The 13,405-nt window shown below is 57.7% G+C and overlaps 1 protein-coding gene across 1 annotated transcript in view; it reads right to left on the bottom strand.

The window, feature by feature from the left end:
• LOC144250408 (obscurin-like) overlaps positions 1 to 13,405 on the bottom strand; it is a 108,470-nt gene that overhangs the window by 28,174 nt on the left and 66,891 nt on the right. Inside the window, 10 exon segments of the mRNA XM_077793216.1 lie at positions 116 to 194; positions 2,074 to 2,352; positions 3,172 to 4,042; positions 4,438 to 4,811; positions 5,172 to 5,453; positions 5,587 to 5,686; positions 5,689 to 5,876; positions 6,434 to 6,709; positions 7,546 to 7,818; positions 13,172 to 13,249. Coding sequence (XP_077649342.1) covers positions 116 to 194; positions 2,074 to 2,352; positions 3,172 to 4,042; positions 4,438 to 4,811; positions 5,172 to 5,453; positions 5,587 to 5,686; positions 5,689 to 5,876; positions 6,434 to 6,709; positions 7,546 to 7,818; positions 13,172 to 13,249 — 2,800 coding nt within the window.

Raw genomic sequence — 13,405 nt, 5'->3', positions numbered from 1 at the left:
AAAGAAACGGCCAGGGTCTGACTGAAAGCTGCAGGCTTGGGAAAGTCAATCTAAGCCACCCAGCCCAGATCACCACTTCCCGGGAGGCCCTGGGCCGCTGTCTGTGTGGCCCCACCTAGACAGGTATCCCTGGGCACTGAAGTAGGATGAGGTCTCTGTGGCGTCTGCGGCAGTGTCGTAGTCTGTGCTGGTCACTGGGGAGGAAAAATGAGTGGAGGAGGCTCAGGACTTTGGGATTTCAGGGGGACGCGCCCTCCTGGGCCTGCCCACCCCTGCTGTTCCCAGCCTCATTCTTCCACACCCATAACTAACTGCAAGCCTCTTAGGCCGAGCACAAAATGTCATATGACCTGAGTCTCCAGGAACAGCAGACAGGGACAGTGGCAGAACCTTCTGGTTCCATCCCACCAGGGCATGAGAGGTTGGAGACACAAGCCTCAAAACCAAGAGAAAGAGACTTGGATTTCTGGCCAAGAAGGGGCAACAAGCTGGACTTCCACCACTATGGGCCAAGCGAGAGTCCCCAGAGTGCCCATGCTGAGATGCTACCCCAGCAGGATGGTTGGGAGGTGTGGCCCTGGGCCTGGGCCAGTGGGAGCTGAATGGCAGCTGCGCCTTAGCCAAGGACCCGAGACCCCTGGCCCTTCTTGCCATGTTCTCAGTGACATTTAGGTAAAATTGGGGGACTTTACAAGATTTCTTAGACAATAAAATGGAAGAAAACAGTCTTTAACAAATGGTGTTAAGCAAGAGTGAACTTGGAGCCTTACCTCACACTCACAAATTCCCTCCAAGGGAACCAAAGACCTCAACTTAAGAGCTACCATCAAGTTTCCAGAAGAAAGCACACATGTGGGTCTTTATGACTCACATCAGGCAGCTCTTGCATACGTGTGGCAAAGCCCAAGCAGGCAAGAAAGAGCAGAGACCCTAGCCTTCATCAGGCCAGACACGGTGCCCCCAAGAAAGGGAAAGACCGAGATCATGCCTCTGATGCAGCCCGGAATCAGGAACACGTGAAGAGCTCTTTCAGCTCTGGAAGGAGACCAGCCATCAGTGTGCAGTATGCCATGGCTCCGAGCATGCCTGTGTGCAGGGGAGCCTCCACCATGACCCCACACACACCAGCAGCAGTTCTGCAGCCAGGGCACCCGCCAGCTGCATGTCCACTAGCCCAGCTCAGCTCTGACCCTATTTGCCTGGGGACAGGTCAGGCCCCAAGACAACCTGCTTCAGAGGCCAGTCAGAAGCCCAGGCTCCTCGCTGGGGTGGACCCAGTAGCTATAAATCAGGACCCATGGTCTCCCTGGGGCAGGAGTAACCTTCCAGGGCAGCTCACAGAAGCCAACCAAGGGTCCTGTTGCCTAGGCTGAAGGTGTCTTAAGGACACCTCAGGAGCAGCCAGATGTGAGATAATGTTGGGCAAGCTGTGGTGGGCACAGCCCCTGCCAGCACCTCTGTTTCCATCAGGCTGAAGTTCTCTGAGGCCCACAGCCTGGGCACCCTACTCCAGCTGTGTCACACGCCATCCCCAGTGAATGGGGTGGGGCCCTTTCCAGGCTTCCTGTCAAAGCTTGGTCTTCCTGGCCAGCCTGCCCACCAAGGCTACAGGGACCCTGCAGGAGTCACCTCATTAGAACAACAGAAACCCTCAACACCCAGGAGATCCCAGGCCCATGAGCACCATCAGGAATCTAAACAAAGAGCAAGTGTCCTTGCTCTTGGCAGCAGCCACCCGCATGCCCAAGAGTCTCCTGCAGCAATAGCCAGGGCTCCAGAGCAGCCCCAAGGCAGTGGCTGAGCAGCTGGGCTCCCCTGGTTCCTCTTCCACACCTTCCTGGTCTCCCCAGCCTGGACGCCTTCGGCAGACACAAGAGACCTCCACCCTCCACCACTGGGCTCCCAGGGGAACTGTGGCCTTGAGCTTGGCTCAAGGGAAGTCTCCACCAGCTTAAGACCTGGAGGCCCTAACTCCTATCTGGTCTAAGACCAGAGCCCTGGATCACTCTTCTAGCCCTGCTCAGGAGACTCTAATCCCCACCCTGGTAACACAGACCCCCAGAGTGCACTCACGCTCCACTCGGAGCGCAGCCTTGGTGGAAGAGACGCCCACGCTGTTCTCCGCCAGGCAGCGATAGACGCCCATGTCTGTGGGCACCACAGCAGTGATGATGAGCTGGTGGCCACCCTGCTGGTCCTCATTGATCATGTAGTGGTCATCCTCCTCCAGCAACTTCCCATCCTTGAACCAGCGAACACTGGACACAGGTTGGCCCGTCACCATGCAGTCGAAGCTCAAGGGGTACCCATCCTGCACCTCCTGGTTCTGCAGCTCCGTCAGGAACACGGGGGCTAGAACAGCAGACAGGGCATGTAGCATGTTAGCCTGGGCATGCCACTCACGCCTGTGGCCACAAACACACCGATCACACCAGCTGGGTGGTCTGACATGTGTGAGCTGCCCGGCAACAGGCCATGTGGGAGCACCTGCAGACTTGACGTGACACAGACCCTGAAGCTTGCCTGCTAGGCTTAGCCCTCTTCCCAGCTCTCTAAAAGTCTCTCCTGCTGCCCAGGCCACCAGGAGGCAAGAGGGATGAAGCGCTAGACAGGGATGGGAAGAGCAGTAACTGCGGAAGGCTGAGGGCTGTTCGGGATCTGGACTGTAGGAGAGCAACTTCTGGGCGTGCCAGGGTAACTGATCCCAGCTACCTCCTGTCCCTGCAGAGATGCAGGCACAGTGGCGTGGCTGATAAGTAACTCAGTGGGTGAAATGGAAGTGAAGTGCCTTGTGGAAGTCGGTGCCTGTTCTATACGGGTTATATCTCCAAGACTCCTTGGGAAAAAATAAATAAAACTCTCCAGAAAGTAAGTATTCACATTCCCATTTTGCCCACATGAAAGCCGAGGCTCTGATAGACTATGTGGCTTCCCTAAGCTCACACAGCTAATAAGAAGCAGAGCTGGGATTCAAATTCAGCTCTGGGATTCAAATTCAGCTTTGTTCAATGAGTCGGGACTTTTTACACCTCGGAGGCTGCACTTGCAGAGTGCTGGAGCCCAGGTAACCCCTGGACCTCTCAGCTGGTGCTGGCCACTGCTGGCCTCACTCCTCCTCTACCCCCTTGGACTCCAGCTCCAGACCCAACTCTGTGGAGCAGTTGGACTCACCGGCATCAGAAGTCAGCTGAGTGGACACTGGCTCCAGAGGTGCTGCAGGGGCAGGGGCCACCTTGCCAATGCGCATCTCCACCCCCCTGGGCCCCTGCTCCACCAGGCTGATCTCCACCCCGATGCCCATGGTGGTGAACATCTCTCGGAAGCAGATGACTGCCCTGTGAGCTTCGGCTAGGGCCTCGAAACGGATGCAGACAAAATTCTCATCCTCGCGGTAGGTCTGCCAGTCCGCAGGTTGCTCTGGCTCCCGGGAACCCTCGTCAGCGCTAAGAAACAGCTCCTCATCAGAAACCTCCGCTGGGCCTTTGGTGCGGAAGAGCCGGTGCAGACGCCAGGCAGTGCGGTGGAAGGCGTCGTCCAGCTCGCCCCGGGAGGAGCTCTCAGCCTCACTCTCGGTGCCACTGACCACCACACAGGCGCTATGGCTCACACAGCCAAACTTGTTGCTCACCTGACAGGTGTAGCGACCAGTGTCGGCACGGCCCAGGCCAGTGACCAGCAGGGTGCACGTCCCATTCGCGAGCTGGTCAATGTGGTGGTGCTGCCCGTCAGTGAGCTCTACGCCGTCTTTCAGCCAGCATGCTCGCACATCAGCCTTGCTGGCTACCACACACTCCAGCCTCAGGGCATCCCCCACCTGGGCCTCAGTGTCCCCAAATGTGTGGGAGAATACGGGTCCTTCCTGCTGCTTCATCTCCTTCCGGACCTTGTAGCCTTTAAAGGCAGCCTGAATCTTCACTGCTGCCTTGTCCATGGAGGGGTCGCCCAGATCCTCAGCACTCAGACCTATCGGTGGTGGGTGCACCTGGGCTGGGTGCTCCTGCTGCTTCTGTGGTTCCACAGAGGAGGGTGCTGGGGCCCTGGCCTGTGGGCACAGAGCACAGTATCACAGTGAGACAGGGGCCCCGAGGCCAGACACACAAGACCAGGGCCCAGCACTGATCTCCGCACGGCTATCCATTCTGCCTCTCAGGCCCTGGCAACTGTGCCAGCCTCATGGAGTATGAGGTACCTGCTGGCTCTTGTTGCTATCACAAAGCAAGCCCAACTCCCTGAAATCACTCTATACAGTTCCCACTGGGGACTGATGGGTAATGAGGAACACCAGAGAGACTGGCCCCAGCTTCATAGGAAAAGGCTTTAGCAAATAGATGGATGATGGACGGGTGGAGAAATCGGTGGAAGGAGGGACAAGCACGTGGGTGGTAGTGGCAAGGGTAAAACACTGGGCCTCCCCTTGCAAGCCAAGTAGAGGCTCACCTTGCTGACCAGGAGTGAGACCCCAGGCCGCCCAGCCTTCTTGAGGTAAGTAACCAGGGAAGGTGTGCCTGCCCGGGACTCGTTGTCAGAGCTGGTGTGCTAGAGGTCAGCCTCTCCAGTGCGTGCCAGCTCATCAGCTGTGGAGTAGCCCTCAGAGAAGTCAGGGGCCACCTCCTCCACCTCCTGCTGTAGGTGATGCACGTGGCCATCTTCCTCTGGAAGCTCACTGATGGAGTCCAGCGTGGGTTCACGGCTCATGCGACGCTTCTTGGCCAGGGCCTCCCACATCAGGTGCAGGTCACCCTCCTGGGCTGCCTCAGGGGGCAGGCTGGGCTGTGTGGGAGCCTTGTCCCCAGAGCCAGGGGTCAGCACCACTGAGGAGAGCAGGAGGGTATCACCAGAGCTGTGACCCCAAGCCTATCACTGGACCTCTGTTCCCCACTTGGCAACTGGTTTTACCAGGACTAGAAGCACTGAGCTTCAGTCTTCCCTCCCTATGTCAGTTCACCTCCTGCATAGACAATGTGGTGACCAGAACAGAAAATGGCTCTGCACAGTGAGCCTGGGCCTAGATTCACAGGCCCACACTGCAGGGGTGGGACACATGCACAGGGAATGCACCTGGATCAGGCTCCGAGGTGGGGCACTGACAACCTCCCGGGAGAAAGTGATGGGGTGGGACAGGCCACCCCCTTCCACATTCAAGGTTTCCCAGCCCAAAACCTAGTACTCACCCTGGAAGGTAGCAGCCTCCATGGAGACCAGGGCATGGGCAGGGCCACAGTGGTACTTGCCCTGGTCTTCTTCCCTAAAGCCCTTGATCACCAGTGTCTGCTGCCGCCCCCGGGAAAGGACCTCAAAGTGCCCACTGGGTTGGATGCACTCCGTCCCCTTGTGCCAGACAACCTCGCTGGCCTCAGCTGCCACCTCCATCTCCAGACAGACATCCTCTCAGGCCACCACCTGCCGGCTCACAGGGATAGGGGGCGGGGGAGGTGCAGGCTCCACTGGTTCTGCTGGGGAACAGTGTCCATGGAGGACAGGCCACATCAGGTGTGGGGGCATTCCAGGGTCCAGACCTCACCCTGCCAACTCTTCCCTCCACCTTGGAGAAGCTGGGCATTCTCCAGGACCAAGATGGCTACTCACCCAGCCTGACCATCTGGGGCAGGTGCACAGGCTCCCCAGCACCTGCAGGGCCCACAGCAGCCACTCGGAAACGGTAGGTCTCCCCAGGAGTCAGTCCATCTCCACTACACACTCAGGCCCGGGCACGAGCTCGTGGCACAAATGCCACTGGCTCTTGGACCCCTCCTTCATCTCTACCCGTTAGCCACACAGACCCCCTCCACCATTGCTTGTGGGAGCCACCCAGGACAGCGTCACGGAGTGGCCACTGCGACCCACCACTTCGGCATCTTCTGGGGGATCAGGGAGGCCTGCAGGGAAGAAGAGTAGGTCAGTGTATTCACTGGGACTTGCGGGCCCCCTCCAGCAACCCCTGAGTCTGGTTTGGACACAGTGTAGGCACTGGGCAGATCACCTCCCCTGAGCCCTGGTAGCAAGGGATGCTGATACGTTTCTCTACCATCGTGAGATCATACCCAGAGCCCACTCTGAGTGGGAGGCCAGTGAGAGCCCCCAGCACGTATGGATTGGAAACCTTGATCCTCCTGCCCACCCCTCAAGGGCCCAGCTTGGACCTCTCCCAGGTACAAAGCAGGGGAAGGTAGGTGGTGATCTGGGGATCATGGCCTCAGGGGGTACTCAGGGTTGAGCCAGGACACATCTGATCAACAGCAGCCCTGAGACTTTAGTGACCTGGCCCACACACCTGCAGGAGAAGCTACCTAGGAATGGAGGGAGCATCCTAAGACTCTGGGGGTGGGACAGATTCATAGCAGGACCCAGCCCAGGATGGTCATCCACCCTAGTGTCAGGATTGTGACCCAATCTGCAGAGAAGGGACACACCTTCACACACACAAACCACCCACCCAACACTGAAAGTCGAGCTGAGGTCACTGTGTCTCGGGCAGCAAAGGTGACCTCCCCAGCATGGTGTAGCTGTGCATTGCGTAGCAGCAGGGTGTGGTGGCTGCCATCAGCAGTGACGGTCCAGTCGTCGTTGTCAGGCTGTACCGCAGTTCCGTTGATGTACCAGGTGGCTTCGCCCACTGGCAGGGCCTCCCTGAGCACGCAGGTGAATCGAGCCTGTGTGCCAGCTCGCACCACCACATCCTTGGGGGCCTCCAGGACTTCCAGGCGCCAGCCTGCAGTCAGGGGTGGAATGAATGCGGGTGTGTAGGAGGGTCCAGAGAGGGCAAGCCCAGCACGGCCCACTGGGTTTCCCACTGAGTGGGAGTGGACAGAGATCCCATCTCCACCAGCTCTCCCTACCTGCAGAGCCCCACACTGGAGGGGCCTGGGAGACACACACCCTGCACTGGAAGCTGCACTCCAGTCCTGGGAGCGCTGCCCAGCCCCTGGAGGAGTCTTGGAGACCCCCTTTGGGCTCCCCACATCTCACTCCATTCCCTAGCCGCAGGGCTTGTCTCAAAGACTGATGTCCTGCCTCCAGCCAACTCTCCAGGCCCCGCCCTCTCCCAGGTGTTCACAGACAGCAGACTCACACCACCCAGCCGCTCAGTCACAGGCATAGACAAAACCTGTCCTCATGTCCCAACAGCACGCCTGGCCCTGCTGCTGTGCAGGTTCACTCCCCCCATGGCCCTGCTGATGGAGGCCTCCCTGGTCCTCGGCCCCTGTCCCCACTCCCTCTCGGGTTCTCTTGGCCATGGTTCCCCCAGAAGCACAAGCTCAGCAGCAGCATGCCCTGATCCGGCAGCCGTGCAGGGCCCCAGCACTCTCCCAGAGGCCACCAGCCCAGGTGGAGGACTCTCCTGCAAGCTGTTCCTGTCCCAGGCCCCATCCCCTGAGTGAGCAGTCCAGACAACTCTTTTTGGAGGTAGAGTGGGGGTTCCCAAGGAGCAACTTCCCTTCTGGTGGGAGAGTCCTGGAAGCCACCTTGGGCTGCCCAGAAAGTGGCCCAACCTCCTGTGGGAGAGGTCTCACCCACCTCCGCCCCGCCAGCTCTCATTGTCATTACCTCTGACGGTGAGGAAAGCAGAGGTGACCATGTCCCCAGCCAGGAAAGTCACCCAACAACTGTCCTGTGGCCTCAGGTTTTTGAGCAGCAGTAGGTGTCGCAGGCCGTTCTCGAAATATACCACCTCCGCATTCTCCGAGGTGTGCACGGGCTCATCGTCCATCAGCCAGGTGTGGGCAGCCACCTCAGGCCGGGACAGCTGGCACTCAAACAAGGCCTCCCCACCCTCAGGTACATCCACATTCTCCAGGCCCCGGACCACGGTGTTCTTGGCTGTAGGGAGAGCAAGGCTCAGGGACTGCTGACCTCACTGTACCTTGGGAGAGCCAGCAGCTTCAGGAGGGCGGCACCCAGGCCTGTAGTGTTCCCTCCACACCCCGCCCACCCTTTGGACCCCTCACATCAACAGTGGTCTCCTGACCACAGGAAACTCACAGGTATTCACAGACCGCAGACTCACACCACCCAGCCAGCTCAGTCACAGGCATGGACACAACCCTGTCCTCGTGTCCCAATAGCACTCCTGGCCCTGCTACTGCTCAGGTACATTCCCCCCATAGCCCTGCTGATGGAGGCCTCCCTGGTCCTCAGCCCCTGTCCCCCCATCCCTCTCAGGTTCTCTTGGCCATGGTTCCTCCCAGAAGCACAAGCTCAGCAGCAGCATGCCCTGATCCGGCAGCAGTGCAATGCCCAGGGCAGGTGCCTGCCACCGGCCTGTTCCCGCTATGTAGGTCCCCTGTAGTGCGGAGCTGGCTGTTGCTGCCTGCCACTCCACCATTGCTGCATGGTCAGAGCCATGCCAAAGCCGTGCTGGACCTGGGATGCCCGCCAGGTGGCCTCACCTTGCACTTGTAGCAGTGCCACCACGCGAGTGCCTGCGGCCTCACAAGAATAGATGCCACTGTCACAGGGCAGGGCCGGCCTGAAGGTCAGCCTGGCTACAGTCCAGTCCTGCTCTATGATGACACGGTGCCCATCTGCATGTACCTCCCGCTCGTCCATCTTCCATGTGGCCTGTACCGGCCGTGAGTATTGGCAGAGGAGTTCGGCAGAGCCACCCTCCTCCACTGCCAGGTCCTGCATGGCACTGACCACCTCCACCGTAGGATCTGTCGGCCAACATGCCGGACACGCATCAGCCCTGAGGAACAGCACTACCATGGCCCACCCACCCCACTCAGTGTTAGTGGCTTCAGCGGCTGCAAGCATGGAGCTTCATAGTGACAATTTAGCAGGAGCTGCCTGGCATGTGGCTAGGAAGGGAACCCACACCGCAGCCCAGAGCCCTCCATCAGACACACCTCACTCATGAGCATAGTGCCTAGGCTTCACCTCTGTCCAGACAGAGCTCCTCTGGCCCCACATACCTGCTGGCCCCCAGAAACATACGCCACTGGAAAGGCTCCTCTGGATGTCCTAGGGCCTGCCCCAGAACCCAGAACCCCTGCCCTGCTTGCTCCTCTCCAGGGGCCTTGCTGCCCACCCAGGGCCCCCATTCCATCTCCATTTGTTGAAATCTCAACACATTTTACATGACAGCACACAGCAGGCACCAGGCAGAGCTGTTGGGAAGAGGCTAGGGAGACCCTAGCAGCTGCTACTCTCCCTGTCTGGTCAGCTCCTCCCCAGAAGGGCATGGATCTCAGCTGAGCTTACAGCAGAGGAGCAGATGTGAGCAGGGACAGGTAGGCCAGGGCCAAGGGCATGGGCCTCCCCTCAGAAGCCCAAAAACGCCCCCAAAGGGACTGGCCCCTGTGGCTGGGGATGTGCAGCTAACTAGGTGACTGGTGGCCAAGCAGGCGGCAATGCACTGGCCCTACCTGGCAGGTGGCAGTGGACCTAGCCTCCAGCTAGATCTCCCATTCAAAAGTAAGAGCTGCCCACTGTGCCCCCTGGGGGTGCCCAGGGTAGGTGGCACATGTAGAGTGATGCCCAGCCTCTGGCTCTGGGGACAGTCCCCACCCTCAGTGCCCATCCTCCCCCTTTCCCCAGGAGCCTGTAGGAAGCATGTGGCAGCAGGAGCAGAAGCACCAGCATGGGGAAGTCCCCAGTGGTCAATACCTTTGACCAATAACTTAGCTGTGGAGACCAGGGGCCCTGTGCGGAAGGTGATGGTGCCTGAGTCGGCCACCCCCAGGCCCGAGAGTGTGAGGGAGTGAAAGGTCCCATCACGCACAGTGATGGCACTCTGGGGGCTGTCCTGTAGCAAGGTGCCATCCAGCCACCAGCGGGCCTCTGGCCCACCTGCACGAGACACCTCACAGGAGAACATGGCCACCTCCCCTGCGAAGACGTCCACACTCTGCAGGCCACGGACCAGGCACAGTGCAGCCTCTGCATAAGAGGGCAAGAAGGAGGGCTGGGTCCATCACTTAGAGGCTACCTGGGGCTACTGGTGCAGGTGTGTCCTATGATAGCAGGTTTTCTCTTTATGCCCAGTTCCTGGCCCAGAGCTCCTAACCCAGCAGAATCTCCTGAAAATGCTGCAAGTCCCTTCGTTATATATAACAGGCTCTTTTTTTCTTTTAATCACACCTGAGATTATGTTAATGGGGTGACTCAGGTCCAGCCCTGAGACAGCTTCAGGAAAGGACTGGTCACCAAGAAGATCAAGTGATTACAGGGTTACAAGGCTCAGTCCCATCCTCTGAGAAAGCAGGGTGGTTGGACATCAATCTCCATAAGACAAACTCTTAACAAGACCAGATGAGCTTCCACAATGCTGAACACAGGCTGGGAGGGCAGCGTGGAGAGGACATGGAATCTGTGTCCTTTCCCATTCTTGTCTTTCACCTGGCTGTCCCTGAGCGGGAACCTCTGCAACAAGCTATCCAAGATGAGTGTGTCCCTGACTTCTGTGAGTTGTCCTAGCAAACTGGTCAAGCATGAGGAGAGGACAGTGGGAGCCCTCACTTGAAGCCACTCAGAAGTTTGGGTAGCAACCTGAGATTTGCCATTGACATCTGAAGCCGGGGAAGCCTATGGACTGAGCCCTTAGCTTGCAGGGTCTGTGCTAAATCTGGGTAGATAGTGTCAGAACCGAATCACAAGACACCCAGTGGGTGTCCACTGGAGAACTGCTTATGTCTGTTGTGAGTGTCTGGTCAAATGTTCTAGGTTGAGGAAGTATGACAGGAAGAGAATAGTGACCATTCTCTAGAACAGATGTCAGAAATGGGATGTGCTAGCCTAGCTATGAGACTCACTGGTGTGGGGCCACCCTGGGGCCTGCTGGCACCATCCAGACCAAAAGGATGACCTGAGCCCTGGGATCTAGAAATCCACCCTCATCACAGAGGGAAGCACAGAGGCCACCACGGTGAGCCCAGCTCACACCCCATCAGAACACTACAGGTTTCACCCAGAGGAGGCCATGCCATGCATGGTACCCTGATCATCAGGAGAGAAGACAAGCCCCAAGCCCCATGACTGGGGCTCCTTCTAGTGCGGATGCCTCGTCTGACCCAGGTTAGGGCAGGAAGCAGAGGCCCCAGCACCTGCTTCTCCCCAGAGGTGGTGGCTGGCCTCAGAAGGGGACCTCTCTGTCCTTGGGGGCATCTTCAATCCCAAGAGGGCACCTCATCCAGTTTTCCTCTTAAGTCCCTCAGCCCCAGGGTTCAGGGCCCTGATGCTGGATACAAAAATTCCTGTCCCTGTCACACAGAAGGTCCGAGCTCAGGGACTTCCCAGATGAATCATGCCTGCCCTCCTGTGCCCTCCATACAGTCTCCATCCTGTCTACCTCCTGATGGACACTCAGGGTGGTTGGAGGAAGAGGATACCAGCATCCACGTCTAATCCTCCCATCCCCACAGGCCAGCCAGTAGGACCAGACAGAGACTTCTTCCACCACCTGCTGCCTAGGGCCAGGTAGGGAGGATGTCACCACCACCCTGTGCTTCTCTGAGCGCTTTCCACAGGCCATCCTGGGGCCTCCTTGTGAAGACAGAGACACTGTTCAGCTTGTTAAGGCCTAGATGCCTTTACCCCAGGAGGTGGGCCACAAGGGGCAGGTGGGAGTCACTGGCAGACACCAGAGCCCATCAGGACAGTGATGTGCAGGGCAGCCCCCATGCCCACCCCAGCAAGCCCTCCTTCAGGAGCCTCTCCACACTCCTCCCCTTCGATGCACCCCACCAGCACCTGCCTTCCCCAAGTGTACATCTGCACCTCCTTCTCATGCTCTGCCAGCTCCTGGGTCTTGCCCCGAGCAACAGTTCCCAGGCCTGCCTATCACACCCCTACCTGGCCATCCATTCACACACCTAGGCCCAGGGCCCTCCCCCTGAGATCACTGTCCTGATGCATAATGAGCCATCTTTCCCAGGCAAGGGACACAGAGCCATGTCACCCCCACATAGTCATCGCCCCAGGAACACACAAGGCCCTTCCTGCACTGCTCCCATTCAGGAAACCCATGACACTTCATCTTCATCACTCAACCTAAGGCACTAAGTAGCCTTTCCCAGCCCCCAGGCCACAGAGCTGACCATATCTGTTTATTCTTTAGGTTTTTGGGGAGGAGAGCATGAGATTCAAACATACACTGTCTCCATGTCCAGCTCCTCCAAGCAGATGGGGAATCCCTGAGGGCAAAGCTACCTTTGGACCTCAAGGTCCAGGAGTTGACCATGGTAGGGGCTTGCTCAATGGTGAGTAGATAAGTGGTTTGATAGTGGCTGGTAGATGGTTGATGGGTGGATGGATGGATAGTTAATGGGTTAGTGGATGGACAGAAGGATAATGAACTGGTGGTAGATGGATGAATGTGTGATAAATGGATGGACAGAGGATGAGTGGAAAGGTATGTGGATAGCTAGATATGGAAGATAGGTAATAGATGAACGGAAAGTGGAGGGATAGATAGATGGATAATGGGTGCGTGAGTGGACAGTGGACAGATGGTGGTAGTAAATGAATGAATGGTAGATGGATGGATGGTTGATAAATAAGTGTATGGATAGAGATGGATGGATGGGAGGGTGGATGGAGAGGTGGTTAATGGGTGGATGGATAAATGGATGATTGGTGTGGACTGATGGGACCAGTCTGAGAACCTGGAATAGGGCAGCAAGGGAATGCACTCAAGAGTGACCTGTGGAGTCAAGGTACAATCCAAGTTGAAGATTCCTAAAGTCCTGTTTGCATTCTGGGGCCATGTGCACCATGCCTGAGTCCACACAGGTGTCACGCATCAGCTGTTGCATCCACACCTTTGAGCTTGTGTGGTATCCAAGAGCGTTTCAACATGGATGTGTGTGGGCCCACATGGACCATATCAGAAGGACAGGCATTGGAAGATGATGTCCAAAAGACCCTGTCTCCACCTCAGGGTCCAAGGCAGCAAGGCTCTCCTACAGAGAATACCAGTCCTGGCCTGTGTTCCCCCTATACACAGCATTCCTCAAGATCTTCACCAGCCTACCCCACTCCATGACTTGAGGGATCAAGGACTGGAAAATTGCTAAGTCTAGGGTTTCTTCCCCACACCAACACACACACACACACACACACACACACACACACACACTCACACACACACCAGCTGCCACTAGGCAAGATGCTGTGGTGCCCTGAAAACAGGCATCCACAGGCCAGGGCCTAGGTATGGGAGAGAGCTGCCCACCTGTGACTTTCAGCTGGGCTTCTGAGCTGCATGAACCCACTTGGAAACTGATGGTTCCCGCATCTTCAGGGGTCACCTGAGGACACAGGGAGGAAGATGCTTAGCCCTGGCCAACTCATCCTGACAGGAAGGACTGGTCCATCTAGCCAGCCCCTAGTGATGGGGCTCATCACCTCCTTAACCCGACCCCCTAGTGGAGGGTCTTTCTGAATGGAGCTGGAACCATCCCTGTCC

This window comes from Urocitellus parryii, chromosome 1, assembly GCF_045843805.1.
Source record: "Urocitellus parryii isolate mUroPar1 chromosome 1, mUroPar1.hap1, whole genome shotgun sequence".
In the NCBI taxonomy this organism is placed as follows: domain Eukaryota; kingdom Metazoa; phylum Chordata; class Mammalia; order Rodentia; family Sciuridae; genus Urocitellus; species Urocitellus parryii.
Note: the sequence above shows the minus strand (reverse complement) of the source record. Positions and strands in the feature narration are given on the sequence as shown.